The following is a 15,416-nucleotide window of genomic DNA, read 5'->3' as shown; positions in this document are numbered from 1 at the left end:
CCAGCAGACTAATAACAGCATAGAAGACTGCTGCAAAGGTACAAATGGCAGTACAAATGCAGGACGGACGTAAGTGCAATGGGACAATGCAGAGGTGGAGTGTTCAGAAACTCAGACGAGCCCACACACCCAGTGCAATGGAGAATCCCAATGCAGTCATCAGAGTACAGCTGAGATGCAGTGCACGGCAAGCATGCAATGCAGTGGTCCCGTCATGAAGTCCTGGGTCCAGCCACCCCAGAGCGCACACATCCAGGGCAGTCCAGAGCAGCACGTCAAACATTGCCGGGAGGGTTGCAGATGCCTCCCAGTGATACACTGGAGGGAAGAGGAGCCCACGCCACTGGAAAACTGTGCCTTCAGCTCTGCCAGGCTGGGCTGGCTCACCCCACAGGTTGGGGCCTGAGGCCTTGTCTGCTTGTGGGTTTCCCATCATTCTGCCCCTCACGCCCAGCGTCTTCCACCCAGTGACTCTGCAAGGGCACAGCATGAAGCCGCTGCCACCCTCAGGACAGGCAGCCCAGAACTGAGCACATTATCCAGGTATTTATATCTGAGCAGGGCCCCAGCTCACTGGCAGGCAAAGAATGAAGTCAGATTCTGCTGGACAATTAAAGCACAGCCCCTGGCCCCCAGCCCAGGGCAGGAGAGTGTAGGGCAGGACAGAGGAGACAGAGAGGAAGACCTATGGGATCAGGCTCTGGCACAGAGTGGGCAGGGAGTGAGTTGAACAAGGGAGAGGGTGTATAAGGGGAGCCAGATTCAACCAGCATGGCTAGTCACCCCAGCCCCATCATCACCGCTCCCAGACCTGGACTTCATCAGAAGCCAAGAACAAAGTTTTCTGAGCACACAGGAGGCACGTACACATACATCACACACATAAACCGAAAAACCAAGTCAGTTGTCATCAAGTCAAGTAGAACTGCCCCATACGGTTTCCTAGGCTGTAAATCTTTATGGATCTAGACTACCACCTGGGTTCAAACTGCTGATCCATCAATTAGCAAGCTGAGTGCTTAACCACTGCACTACCAGAGTTCCTTACCACACACATACATATACAATAGTTAAAATTTATACAGTGCTAATTATATGCAGGACCTGTTCTAAACTATATATGCGTATATATACAATATAAGCTCACGACAACCCTGTTATTATCCCCATTTCACAAATAAGAAAACTGAAGCCCAGAGCGGTTAAGTAATTTGGCCAAGTGTTACATGACTAGTAAGCTGTGGAGCCAGGATTAGAACCCAGGTGGTCTGGCTCACAGGTCCATGCTCTTAACCAGCACACTCTAGGTATAAAGATATATTTACACATGTGCACAACCACAAGGGTGCACATATACATACATGTGCACACACACATACACACGTGCATACATTCTGAGTGATGTATTTCCCACTGTCTCAGCTGAGACCCACCTATCCTGTCCAAATAGGTTCTGAAACCTCCCAGTTGTCACCTTCATCCCCCAGCTGTCCCCAGCCCCCAGGTGTTCCCCCATACCAGCTGTCCCTTTGTCCTCCAGCTATCCCCCAAAACCCCAGTTGTCCCCACCCCACAGCTGTTCCTTCATCCTTCATTGTCCCCAACCTCCGGATATTCCCATCCCCCAGATATATCTTCATCCCCAGTTATCTCCTGCCCCCCATGTGGCTCCCATCCCCCAGCTGTCACCCTGTCTCCAGCTGTGACCTTGCCCATCCAATATCCCCACCACATTCCTTCCCAATTCCCCCATTCCAATTGCTCCCCCAGCTTCTGCCCTCAAACTCCAAAACCTCAAGCAGCCCCCATAAAGCCCCTTTCTCCTCAACCCTTCAGATTTAGCACTGTGTGCTGGAGTTCTGCACCCTGCCAAGAACTCTTGGGTCATCCTGTAACAGCTTCTTCTGGTTCTCCCCCAGCCATCCTGCAGGCAATGGCAGCCGCTGCCCAGAGCCAGCCAAGGGAGCAAACCAGCCCCACCCATGGCTGCCCTCAGTTCCACCCCATCCCAGCTTCGCCTACACATCTGGGTTCACACCAAGGCCCATGCTTAGTGTGCATCCGCCAGGTACAAGGCCCTGGAGGCACAGAGATGACCAAGACCCAGCCCAGCCTTCAGGGAGCCCTCAGTGTACACATATGCACACTGCCATATGTGCATTATGGGAGACATCTGACCAACTGTGCCCAGAGGGTTCTGGGAAGACTTCACTGGGAAAGTGACATCAGTGCTGGGCTCTAAGGGCTGAGAAGTAGGCAGACCTCCACAGGTGAGAGGAGTGGGGGGCAATCTCAGCAAAAGGATTGGGATGTGCAGAGGTTCAGAGGCAGGAAAGGGCATGGCAGGTTCTGGGACCAGCAAATCATCTGGTGATCCTGGATCAGGAGGTGGGTGAGGAGGAGTGGGGTGCAAGGGAGGAGAGGCATAACATGAGGCTATGGTAGAAGGCAAGGGCTGGATCATACAAGAACTCAGATGCCATGTCAGGATTTGGGTTGTATTCCTTGGGTGCTGGGAGGCTTCAGTTGGACACAAGGGAGTGGCAGTATCCTATGTCTTTCTTAGAAAGGTCATTCTAGTCACTGGGCAATGGAAGGATTGGAGAGTAAGAGGCTGAAGGCAGAATGGAGACAAAGGAGAGAGCTATTGCAATAGTCCAGGCAGCAAATAATGGAGCTGGGGAGAAAAGGACATGGATTCAACAAAACCCTTTTCAATGGCAGTGAGTGATGGCCCATCCAAACCAATTCTAATCCCTGTGGTGGCCAGGCCTCACTAAAGATGCTGCAGGTCTCACACGCCTAGACCAGCACTGTCAACACACCTTCCTGTGATGATGGAAATGTGCTCCACCTGCGCTGTCCAATATGGTAGCCATTGGCCATGTGTGACTATTGAAGACTTGAAATCTGGCTAGTGCAACTGAGGAATAAAATTTTTATTTTAAGTAATTTAGATTTAATTAGCCACATGTGGCTAAGTGGCCACTGTATTATAGGGTGCTGGTGTAGAAAAAAGGGACCCTGCTGGTGCAGTGGTTAAAACACTTGGCTGCTAATCAAAAGGTTAGTGGGTCCATAGGAGAAAGATGTAGCAATCTGCATCTGTAAAGATTTACAGCCTGGGAAACCCTATGGGGCAGCTCTACTCTATCATATAGGGCCGCTATGAGTCGAATTCACCTCAACGGCAGTGGTTTGGTATAGAACATTCCCATCATTGTAGAAAGTTCTATTGGCTAACACAGCTCTAGACTGACTAGCCTTTCCTCTGTGGTTCTAACCATGGAGAAAAAGAACCATTGCAGTCTCCTCCAGAGACTCCTGGCTTTGGGCCCTCAAGGGAGATCAGAAGGCAAGCCCCAAGGAAGAGGGTGGCAGAGGCTGAGCTGGCACAGCCCTGGTTCCTGGTCAATACCAGGGCAGAGTCACTAGGATACTCTCCACCCAACCCATGCACCCCATTCCTGGATACAAAGACACCCCACAGAAGACATCAGGGCACCTCCACACCTAAATATACAAATAGATACACCAACATCCAGACTCACAAACACATGGATGCTCCCTTCCAACACATGGACACCTCATTCCTGGATGCATAGATATCCCTACCCTCAGATGTCCAGACACCCAGAGATCCGGACAGCCCAAACCTAGACTCAACACAGAGACACTCCAGCACTTGAACTCCCATTAACTTGAGGACTACCAGACACTAGGATACGCCCACCTCCAGACCCAGAGATGCTGGGATGTCCTTATGTTTGAACACTCTGAACCTCCCACATCCTGATACTAGGACACCAACACATCAAATCTGAGACACCGTCTACCAAAACAGTTCTGCACTCAAACCCCAGGAATTCAACACTTGGGTACCCAGGCACCCTAATATCAGGTTACCCAGTCATCAAAGCAGCTGGTTACCTCCCCACCCAGACTCAGATCCCAGCACACCTGAGTAATCAGATGGCTGGACACCTGACAGGCCACACATGTGTCCTGTGCCCCAAGCTACAATCACACACACACACACACACACCCCACTGTGACCACCCAGATGCCAGGGCCATACCCACACACACTCTGACAGAGGCTGGTCAGGCCCTGTTGTGGCCAGCTACAGGTACCTCTCTCCCTGCCCTCCAGCTCACAAGCAGCTGAAACAGAAGCTGTGACCCCACTGGCCCACCCCAAGATCTGAGACTGAGAAGCCAGGAGGTCTGCCAGGAAGCCCTCCTCCCCTTTGAATGCAAAGCCCTCCATCCCTCCACCCCCTCTCCAGACACCCAGACTGACAGTTGGGACTGATGCTGCCTTACCAACTGCCGAGGCCTCCAACACAAAGGGCTGGGGCTGGGGCTGCCGGCTGGATGGCCAGGCCAGCTGCAGGGGGAGGGGCTGGAGGACAGTGGGAGGCAGTGCGGGAGCCTGGGTAGAGGGGCTGGCAGGCAGGAGATCCGCTTCCTTCCCTCTCTGCCAGTTAGGGCCTTCACTTCCCCAACTCACAGCTCCCAGATGACACCCTCTACATGGCCTTTTCACAACAGAACACCATCCCTCCAGCAGAATTTTCCAGATTCCTGAAGGAAAAACCTATTTTCTTAATCCCTACCTCCAGTGGAGTCAGTGCGCCCCCTTCTGGGGACTCCAGCTCTGAACTTGACCCACTCCACTCCAGCCATTCTTTAAAGCCACATATATTTACTCAGCACTGTGCAGGCCAGGCCTTCTGCCTTCACTACGGATTCAGAAGTGAACTAAATATCCCACCCCTGCCCCCAGTGATCTCACAGACAGGTGAGGGAAAACAGGAACAATAAACTGTCGTTACAATAATTACAAGCACACACACACACACACCCATTGCCTTGGAGTCAATTTCAACTCATAGAGACCTTATATAACAGAGTAGAACTGCCCCATAGGGTTTCCAAGGAGTGGCTGGCAGATTCGAACTGCCAACCTTTTGGTTAGCAGTGAGATCTTAACCACTGAGCCACCAGGGTTCCACAATAATTACAATGCTATGTAAAAATTCAATCAGCAACCCGCCCACCCCCACTCCAGGACAGAGTAACCAGGGAAGGCTTCAGGGAGGAGGTTAAGTCTAAACTGAGACCCGAATGAGGAGCAGGAGTTTGTCAGGCAAAGAGGTGGAGTTAGGGAATCCTGGGGAGAAAGCACAGCTTTTGCAAAGACCCAGAGAGATGGTGGTTAACAGGCATTTAGGGAGCCGTTGGTAAGTGAATCACAAGATGCAAAAGGCAAGTGGCAGAGTTGTTGGGGCTGGACAGGCAGGCAGGGGCTAGAGCAGGTGGCTGGGCCAAGGGGGAGGGACTTGGCCCAGAAGGCAATGGAGAACCCTTGAAGGATTCTGAATGCTTTAAACCATGAGTTTTAGGAAGATCCTGGGCACCGTGGAGAGAGGGATGGAGGGAAGAGACTGAGGCCTTCCTGCAGGTGAGAGGTGGCTGGGGATGGAGAGAGAGAATGGGAAAGTTGAAAGAGGCCCTGAGAAAGACACAAGGAGAGGATGCATCTGAATGCAGGGAGGGCAACTTGGCAGGGAAGGAGGTAGAAGGAGGAAGAGGGGCACAAAACACCCCCTGCAACTCTGGCTAACCGAGGCCTGCAAACCCAAGTCACCCTACAAGCCCAGCTTATTGATGAAAGAATGGAAGGATGGTGGTGTGCCCCAAGCAAGTGGGGTACCCATTCTGGATTTTCCCTGACCCGGGAGCTGGGCAGAAGGCTGCCCAGGAGCTCAGTGCCCTCTCCAACCCCCCCTCCCCGGCCATGGCCACTGTCACTGATGTCCACTGAGTCCCCTCCCCCAGCCACAGTGAGAAGGGAAGGCTGCCCAGACAAGCCATTATTGCCCAACCTGAAACCACTGGGCAGCCTCTCCCTCATTCCTGCCGTTCACAACTCCAGCCACCGGAAGGACAAAATGAGCTAGAACACAACAGAATAATTACTGCCAGGTTTGCATGGTTGAGAGACTTCACAGGACCCAGAGGGCATGCAGAAGCTGGGCTGACTACTCAGATTGGGGTAGGGGGTGACCCCCCCCTTCTGTTAAGGGCTTGGCTTCTGAATTACACTCTTATACCAAGCTACAAGAGTACCAGGAACTCTACCCACAGCGGGCCACTCTAGTTTTGCAGATGAGTAAACAGGCTTAGAAGTGAAGTGGTTTTGCCTGAGATCACAGACAGCAAGTGGCAGAGGCAGATTTTGAACCCAGGTCCCTCTGGCCTCAAATCACAGCCTCCAGAGCTCTGTAATAGCCCTTAAACCCGCCTTTTGTTCCCTTACTCTCACAAGCAAGCCTTGCTTTACAATCTGCCAAGTGCCATACACCGTTATTACTACCCCAGAAGCATAGGAGGAAACTGAGGCCTCAAGAAGGTCTCAGTCCCAAACCTTAGTTCTTGACAGTTTCCCCCTGCTGGCAGGAGTTCGGGGCATGAGAAGGTCCTCCGAATAACGATGATGCTGGGGGGTGGGGGGAAGCATAGAGCGCCCAGTGGGTTTGAACTAGGGTGGGGGAGGGGTACAGTTGCAGCGGAGGAGTGGTAGGCGGGGACAGGGAGGGACGTCGCCTTGGGCGTCTCTCCTGCACCGCGAGGTCAAAGCTAAAGCTGGACCCCGAGCGCGGAGTCAGCGGCAGGGGCGTTCGGAGAAGCCCAGAGAGCTCTGGCCGAGAGGCCTGAGGGGGCGACCGGGCCGCGAACTCTATCCTGGGGAGGCCAGTTCTCGGAGGCCGGCGGCCGGGAGGAGCCTCCCCAGGGCTCAGCTCGGATCCCCGCCCCGGGCGTCTCCCCGTTACCCGGCGCCTGGGTCCTGGGCTTGAGCCGCCCAACAAGGAGGAGGGGGTGCTGAGGCCCCCGGAGGAGCAGACCATCCCTGCCCCAGGGGAGGGGTAGGACGGCACTCGGCTGGAGAGGCAAAGCTCCGGGATCCGCGGTCACGTGGGGTTTTTCTCGGGGGACGAGGTTAGACACACACACACACACACTCAGACCCACGGTTCACAACGCACGCTCCGGATACACACATTGAGATAGACGATTTCACACACACGTACATACACACTCCACAGGACACCAGACTCGGAAACACCCAGAGACAGCGCGATAACAGCAGACAGAAGCGCGGAGACACACGCGCGCACACACACACTCACGCACTCTCTCACACACACGTACACACACGGCGGTCCACGCCGGCTGGAGGCCGCACAAAGTTGCAGAGTCGACCCAGGGAGTGTCCCCGGAGACCCCGGCGGTCCGCGGCGCCCTGGGCGCACACGAGAGGAGGCGCCGTCCGGCAACCAAGACCCAGGCCCTCGCGCGCCCCGACGTCGCAGCCCCGCCCCGGCACAACCCCCGCCACCGCCCTCGGCGCAGCGCGGCCCGGCCACCGCAGGAGCGCTCGCCGGCCCGGCCGCCCCCACCCCCGCCGGGGCCCCAGCCAGGCCCCCCAGCCGCCGGCCCGGGCAGCCCCGCGGCCCCGGCGCGGCTCGGATCCGCCGCCCGCTAGCGCCGCTCCGAACTTGTGAAACAACAAAACAGCCCGACATGTCGGAGTCGGCGGCCGCGGGCCCCCAAGCCTCTCTGGAGCCTCAGGCCCCGCCTGACCGGGCGGGGGGCGCCACCGCGACAACTTGTTCCGGCCCCGCGTGGCCACACACGCGCACACACACACACACACCCTGCCACCGCCCCCTCGGGCGGCCCCGGGCCCCGGCACACACAACCCCGGCCCAGGCGCGCACACACAACATTCCTGGACACGCAGCCAGCACGCACGGACACACTAACACACTCACATCCGTTCCAGACACGCTCCTACACACGCATTCCCGGCACACTTGGCATTCACTCGGACCCACGCAGCCCCCGGCGGTGCACACCACACACCCAGACACTCTCATACGTACACATCGCGCACACAGCACACGGACACACGTTCCGGACTGGTTCCTACACCTTCACATACGTACACGTATCCCACAAGCACACACACCACACACACATTCCCTGACCCACACTCGGGCAAAATACAGCGTACTCTCGGCCACACACGCAACACAAATACACAACACATTCTCAGACACACAACAAACAGCACTCCCACTATGGTAGACAAAACGCAAACAAATCCAACACATTTGCAGATACAACTCCAGTCACACAACGAAACTCAGATGCACCCACAACCCACTCGGCCTCACAAACACTACACACTGGAAGACACACAAGACACTCAGCGCACACCCAATACCTCGATGCACACATTCACGCGAACATATTCGTAGTCACACAACACACAGCACCTTTTCTTGCACACATAACTCACGGACACACAACATTTGCAGCCACACATCCTGAGCACACGATCGCACAGCCAACACTCAGACACACACAGGGAGCACATTCGTAACGCCCAGTCACCCCACACTCACACTTTCTTCCAAGCTACGCCACGGGCCCGGAGGGCTCGGAGGGGCAAGCTTGGTCCGACCGCCGCTCGCTTACCTGCTGGAGTCTCGGTCTCCGGCGCGCAGAGCTGGAAGGTGAGCGCCAGGACCAGCGCCTGGGCGCGAGCCATCGTGCGCCGCCGCTTGCCTCGGGGCCCGGGGCGGGGGGCGCCACCACCAGAGCCCAAGCCGAGCCCGAGGCGAGCCGGAGCCGAGCGGAGCGGAGCGGCGCGGCGCGGCGCGGAGCGGGACTGGCGCCGAGTCCAGAGCGGGAGCCGGAGCGAGCGGGGCGCTGACGTCAGGCCCGGCCGAGCGTTCCGCGGTCTCGCAACGCCCCCTGCTGGCTGCTGGGCGCACTGCTGCCCCGTCTGGCCGCCCGCGGGTTCGGGCGCTCCCTTCCCCCACTCCCGCACCCCTGCCTAGAGATCTTGCGTCCTGATCTAGACACGCACTGGTCTCTACACTGACTGGGCACTGATATTCTCCGACGACTACCCTCACTGTACACACCTGCTTCTAATTGGCGCTCTCAGGACAGTGAACCAGGAACAACGAACGGCCTCTCTGTGCCATATAATACTTGAATCCCTTCCACCTTGGCCCCTCCAAATGCGCGTTCGCACAGCCCTTCAAGGATCTGGCGTTGCGTGCCCTACCAGATGTGAACACTGAGTCTTTGAAGACGTTGGCATTTATAAAGTTCTTCCTTTCATGGTGTGAAGGCTGCCTCCCTCGCTCTTACTGTCCTACTTCTTCTCCCATCTGGCTCCCCACGGTGAGTATATTTGAACCTCTACCCATTATAATGAAACCCTGGTGGCTAGTGGCTAAGAGTTAGGCTCCTAAACAAAAGGTCAGTAGTTCGAATCTACCAAGTGCTCCTTGGAAACTCTGTAGGGCAGTTCTACTCTGTCCTAGAGGGTCACTATGAGTCGGAACCTACTCCACGGCAGTGGGCTTGGTTTTTGGTTTACCCAGTATAAGCTTTTGTACAACAGCCTTTAAACTCTCCAGTTCTTACATGCAAGGCCAGGCACCTTCTATGTGATTCGCCCACATGTACTCATTTAATCCTCACCATAACCCTGTTAGGTATATAGCGTTATTATCCCCATTACACAGTTGAGGAAACTGAGGCCCAAAGAGAGGAAGTGACTTTCCCAAGGTTATGAGTTAATGTAGGGAAGCACCAGGATTTGAAGCAGGGCCATCTGGCTTGCAGTGACTCGGAGCTGAGACCTGGCGCCCATCTGGAAGCCCATTCAGTCAACAAACTCTCACTGGATACTGATTCGTTTACTCAACAGTTACTACGAGCCAGGGTTGAGATATAAAACACACAAAAAACTCTACCCTCATAGAGCTTACATTCTGGTGGGAAGACAGTAAATGACCGAAATAAAAGCAGAGTCTGTGCTATTCGACACAGTGATAAGGGGTATACGAAAAAAAGTCAGTGAGGGAGAAGGGACTATTAGATGTAAACAGAGCATCTACTATGTGGCGTGTTTATTATTTGTCTCTGCCTCTAGAGTGTGAACCCCCTAAGGGCAAGGACATGGTCTTGTATTCTGGTGCCTTGTATCTGGCACGTAGGTGCTGCTCAGTAAGTTGAATGAATAAATGAATAGACGAATGAATGAATATAGAAACGGCCCGTGCCCTCATGAGGCTTACATTCTAGTGGAGGAGACTAGATGCAAGCATGCAAATAAATATATAATTACAACCCAAGGCATGCACTCTGAAGGAAATGGGAGTGTGATAAAGAATATGACTGGCACCAGTGTTCATTGTAGCACCTTTCAAAAGAGCCAAATGTGGACACAGCTGAAGGGTCCATCAACAGACAAATGGATCAACACAATGTGGTGATTACATACAATTGAATATTACTCAGCCATAAAGAGAAAAGAGATTCTGATGCAAACCACTATATGGATGAAAACATGCTGAGTGAAATAGTGGCAAAAGGACAGATACTATACGATCTCAATTGTATGAAATAACCAAATATACAGAAACCAACGATTATTGGCAGTTACTGAAGGTGAGAGGGAGGGGGAAAAGGAGAGTTTTTGCTTTGGGAGCATTGAGTTTATGTTAATGGTGGTAGAATGATTTGGAAAAGGGTAGCACAACATAAAGAATGTAATCAATGTTGTGTAGAAATTGTTACACTGGCAAATGTTTTGTTGTGTATATTTTCACCACAATTTTAAAAAAAAGAATATAGTGGGGATCAACTTTAGATTAGATGATTTAAGAGGGCTTCCCTGAGGAGGTGACATGGTGACATTTGAGGTGAGACTGATGTATAAGAAGGACCTAGCCTCATGCAAATCAGGGAGCAGGAACTTTGCAGCCAGGGGACAGCCATGTACAAAGGCAGGAGGTGGGGGTATGAAGAACTGCAAGGAGGCCAGGGTGGCGGGACTGGAGTGAGTGGAGAGGACAAGGAAGCCAGGGGCAGCTGAAGTGGTCGGCAGGGCCTGAAGGTCATGCAAGGAAATGTGGGCAACAGAGGGGCTTTGGGTTAAACCTTAAGAGCAGTGGAAAGCCACGGAAGCATTGAAGTCCCCCAAGCAGCTGAGTGGGGAACAGACTGTGGAAGCAGAGGGACCCCTGGGCAGATGCTGCAGATACAGAGGGGTAGGATGGACTGACTGGTGGGCGGGGACGTCGGACAGATCCTAAAGTTTCAGTGTGTATCCCGCCTTCCCTGTGCCCTGCCTCCACTCCCCAGGGACAGGGCAGCTGGAGCAGGGCCTAGCTGGCTCCGCACTGAGGTTGGCACACCCAGCACCACCATAGGCCAGGAAGAGGAAGAGCTGAGGGCTCCAGGCTGTTGGTCTCCTCTCTCATGGGCACTGAAGAGCTCCAGGCTGAGCTGGGGAAGGGACAGAAAGAGACAGAGCAGGGAAGAACCAGAGGCAGAGAAACAGTCACAGACAGACAGGAGCAAGAACAATGACGAGTGATGGGAGGAGTCCCTGGATGGTGCAAACAGTTAAGCGCTTGACTACTACCTGAAAGGTTAGTGGTTCAAACCCACCCAGAGGTGCCTCGGGAGATAGGCCTGGCGATCGCCTTCCGAAAGGTCACAGCCTTGAAACCCCTATGGAACAGTTCTTCTCTGTGCATACGGGGTCACCATGAGTGGGAATCGATTCTATGGCAACTAACAACAACAGCGTGTTTACTAAGCAAACTAACTCAGAAAAGTGATGGGGAAGAAACTGAGACCGAGACACTGGAGCAAAGAGGAGAGACAGAGAAAGCCACCCAGAAAAGGAGACTTAAGAAGAGAAAACTGGTGTCTGGGAAAAGAAACAGCCAAGGATGCTGTTTGCAGAGCTCCCTCACAGAAGTCTCATGTCAGGGGTTCACTACTGATCCTGCGTGTGGAACCCAAGACTCAGATTGCATGAGGCACTTGGCCAAGGTCACACAGCTAATAATGGCGGGTCCAGGACTCGAACTCAGATCTGACTGATTCCCAAACCCTCTACTCTTTGTACAGGGAAAGACAGGAAAGATTATGATGGAGAGAGGCAAAGAGCACAAGCAACAGGTGGACCAAAGAAAAGAGAAAACTCTGCTTTACTTTAAAAGCTCTATCATCCTGGAGAGGAGCAGGAAAGGAGGAGGCCCTGGCCTGGAGTGACGGGCCAAGTCTAAGGAAAAGGAGTCAGCACCACAGGCAGTGCCAGGTCACGAGGAAATTCAATTACCTGCAACTCATTGAACATTTATGACACCTGCCCTCTCCAGGCCCCATATTGGGTGCTGGTGTCATGGAGACGAACCAAATGTAGCCCCATTCTTGCCTGGGGGGAGGTAGGCACATGAATAACTAAGAGACAATGTCCCAAAGGCCATAAAACTAATCCAGAAAATACTGGGAAAACATAAAGGCAGCAGGGGTTGACTCAGCCTAGGAGGCAGGGAAACAACGTCAAGGGAATGATATGTAAACCTGGAGTTTCCCGGGTAGGCAAGGCAGGGAAGACCATCTCAGGCAAAAGAAATAGCCTGAATAAAGGCAGAAGACAAGGAAGTACTGGGAAAGGTGGGCAAGAGGTGCCGTTGGGTCATGATCCAATGACAAGAGATAAAGCTGGAAAAACAGGGTTGAGATTCAGGGTGTGAAGGATCTTAAATGCAAGGCCAAGGCAACTGAATTTGAACCCTTGAATCGGTGGTGCTCAAACTGTGCCCCTGAGGAAACCCAGGTGTCCCTCAATCCAAGCTGAGAGGTTTTGCCATTAAATTAAAACCATAGCCATCTTTGCCTAATTTGCAAGAAGGTGGATTAAATTACAATGAATAGAATTTTCTCAGTTCTAAGGTATTTTTCCTCCATATATTTTTCTGAAGACTTTTAGTGCATGTCAGTTGTGTGAAACAATAACAGAATGAGTATAGAATCATGTTTTGGGTTTGTTTTGTTTTGTTTTTACAATTTTAAGTTTAATATGTCAATAATTAATTGTGTTCTACAAAGCATTGTGATTTCTGGTTTCTCCCTAAGTATTTGGAGTCATGGAAGAGCTTTAAGCAAAAGAAAGACAAAAATCTGATCTTTTTATTGAAAAAAAATCATTCTGGAGACCTGGAAAAGAAAGAATTGGGGAGGGAGAGATGGGGGGAAAAGATCCCATGTAGGGAGAAGGCTGTGGACAGATAAAAACAAGAGCTGATGGCCCGGACCAAAGGTGAGTGCAATAGGGATGAAGGGGAACAGATTCCAGCACTGAGGAGGGAAAGCTTCTGGATGATTCTCCAGGCTTCCTGGCTTGGCTATCTAGGGAATTCTAGAGGAGTCAATATGGTAGGAAAGACAATTTCAGTATCACCTAGGGAAACTTCAGAGAGAAGCCTAGTTTTGTACCTCCAGGCATAAGCAGACCTGTGTGTCACCATGAAAATACAAGGTGAGCAGGATCAAGGTGTGTGTGTACCACGGTGGGACTACCCACCATGGAACACGAACTTTCTCTAATAATCAAAACAAGCACTGATATTGATTGAGCACTTCCTATGAGCCACACTCTATCTGAGTGCTTTACATATGCTATTTCTCATTTAATCTTCACAGTAACCCCCGTAACATTTATCAAATGCTTCCAGGTGCCAAGCATTGTGCTAAATGCTGCAATGCTTCAAGTGAATAATATCTCACTTGGCCCTCACAACCACTTTGAACTAGGTACTACTATTTCCCCCCATTTTAAGGATAAGGAAACGGAGACATAGCAAAGCCAAGTGACGTGTCTAGGATCAAAAGGCTAGAAAGTGGCAGACCAGGACTCGGAGCCAGGTTTTCCCCAGTCCAGCTCCCATTCTCAGTCACAGCACTTTGCTGTCCTCTCTCAGAGGAAAGGCTCTAGCAAGCTTCAGGTCAATAAAGTCCAGAGAAAGGAACTCTTCCTTAATCCTTCAAAGCCCTGGCTCAGTGTTTCTCAAAGCCTGCCTCTTGGGCCAGCTGAATCAGTATATTCTTGGTATCTTGTAAAAAATATAGATACCTGGACTTCTCCCCCCAAGATTCTACAGTCTACCCTGTAACACCTGGGTTTTCCATGAATCAGAATGAACTCCACAGTGGGTTTGGTTTTTTGGTTAAGGTGGGGTCTCAGGTAATTTTTATGCACCCTGAAAACTGGGAGACAGAGACCCTGTGTGGTGCAAACAGTTAAGTGCTCGGCTACTAACCAAAAGGTTGGCAGTTTGAATCCACCCAGAGGCACCTCAGAAGAAAAGCCTGGCAATCAACTTCGAAAGATCGTAGCTATTGAAAACACTGTGGAGGACAATTCTACTCTGAACCACAGTTCTACTTTGAAACATATGGGGTTGCCATGAATCGGAATCTACTTAATGGCAACTGGGGTTTTGTGTGTGTGTGTGTATGTGTGTGTGTGTTTGAAGATTGAGAATCACAGGGCTCGTCCCAGCAGCACCTCCTCCATCCTCCATCCCACCCATCCCAGGAGCACCTTTCCTTCAGACTCCAACAGTGCACCCTGTCATGCCCTTATGTTCAACGGGGGTCTTATTTATGTCTATGTCTTCCTTCTCCTAAAAGTGAGATCTGGCATCTTGACTGGTGAACACCTTTTGACAAACCGCTTTCATTGCCGCAATTAATTCCTTTCTGGACAGTACGCATTTTGAGAGGAGGACCCTCTCCTTATGATTCCTCCCTTATATATCCTAACACACTTAGCATTTCACAAAGTGCCTTTACATCCACAAAATTATTCTATTGTTTCATCCAATCCTCACAGCAGCCTTGAACGAGACGTATTATCCTCGTTGTATGGAGGAGAAAACCGACTCCGAGTTTGACTTGCACAGGGTGGCCAAGTTAGGAAAGTAGCAGGGCTAGGCTTTAAACCCAAATCCTCTAAGCCCAAGCCCAGTACTCTTGCCTAAGTATCAGTTTACATTCACTGTATTCAATGTAGGGAAGTAAGCTTCGCCTCCCTGTGCAGTTCCAGGTTAAAATTTAAAAAATTATTATTTTTTTTTTTTTTAGTGGGGTGTTAAATGAGAAATGCCTATAAAGAGTCTGGCACAGTGAGCACTCAATAATGGTAGGGAGAAGGGGAAACTGAGGCCAGGGAGGGTACAATGACTTTCCCAAATCAAACACCTAAGTGCTGTCCCGGTTGTAGGCACAGCTTTAGGCCAATCCCAGACTCTCCTTGCTGGGTGAGCAGCTTTGGCGTCCTCGTAATCTCGGGTCCCTCCACTTCCCACGCATTTCATCAGGCTGACTCCCCAAGCGCCACCGCGTGGGCTACAGAGAAAAGAAAACTTTCCTTTAAAAAGAGCCGGGGGCGCGCGCCCGTGGGTGGGGCTTCGCCTGGGGGCGGGCGGGAGGCGGGGAGGAGGAGCGCGGTCGCGGAAGGATGAC

General features: G+C 52.1%; 1 protein-coding gene across 3 annotated transcripts in view; it reads right to left on the bottom strand.

Moving 5' to 3' along the window:
* The window catches only part of PTPRU (protein tyrosine phosphatase receptor type U), a 98,986-nt gene extending 90,342 nt beyond the window's left edge, over positions 1-8,644 (bottom strand). For all 3 annotated transcript variants that reach the window (XM_064281595.1, XM_064281593.1, XM_064281594.1), the window contains exon 1: positions 8,550-8,644. In XM_064281595.1, coding sequence (XP_064137665.1) covers positions 8,550-8,622 — 73 coding nt within the window. In that variant the 5' untranslated portion in view covers positions 8,623-8,644. The remainder of the gene's footprint in view (positions 1-8,549) is intronic.
* Between the last annotated feature and the right edge of the window lie 6,772 nt (positions 8,645-15,416).

This window comes from Loxodonta africana, chromosome 3 (genome assembly GCF_030014295.1).
Source record: "Loxodonta africana isolate mLoxAfr1 chromosome 3, mLoxAfr1.hap2, whole genome shotgun sequence".
Lineage (NCBI taxonomy): Eukaryota > Metazoa > Chordata > Mammalia > Proboscidea > Elephantidae > Loxodonta > Loxodonta africana.
Note: the sequence above shows the minus strand (reverse complement) of the source record. Positions and strands in the feature narration are given on the sequence as shown.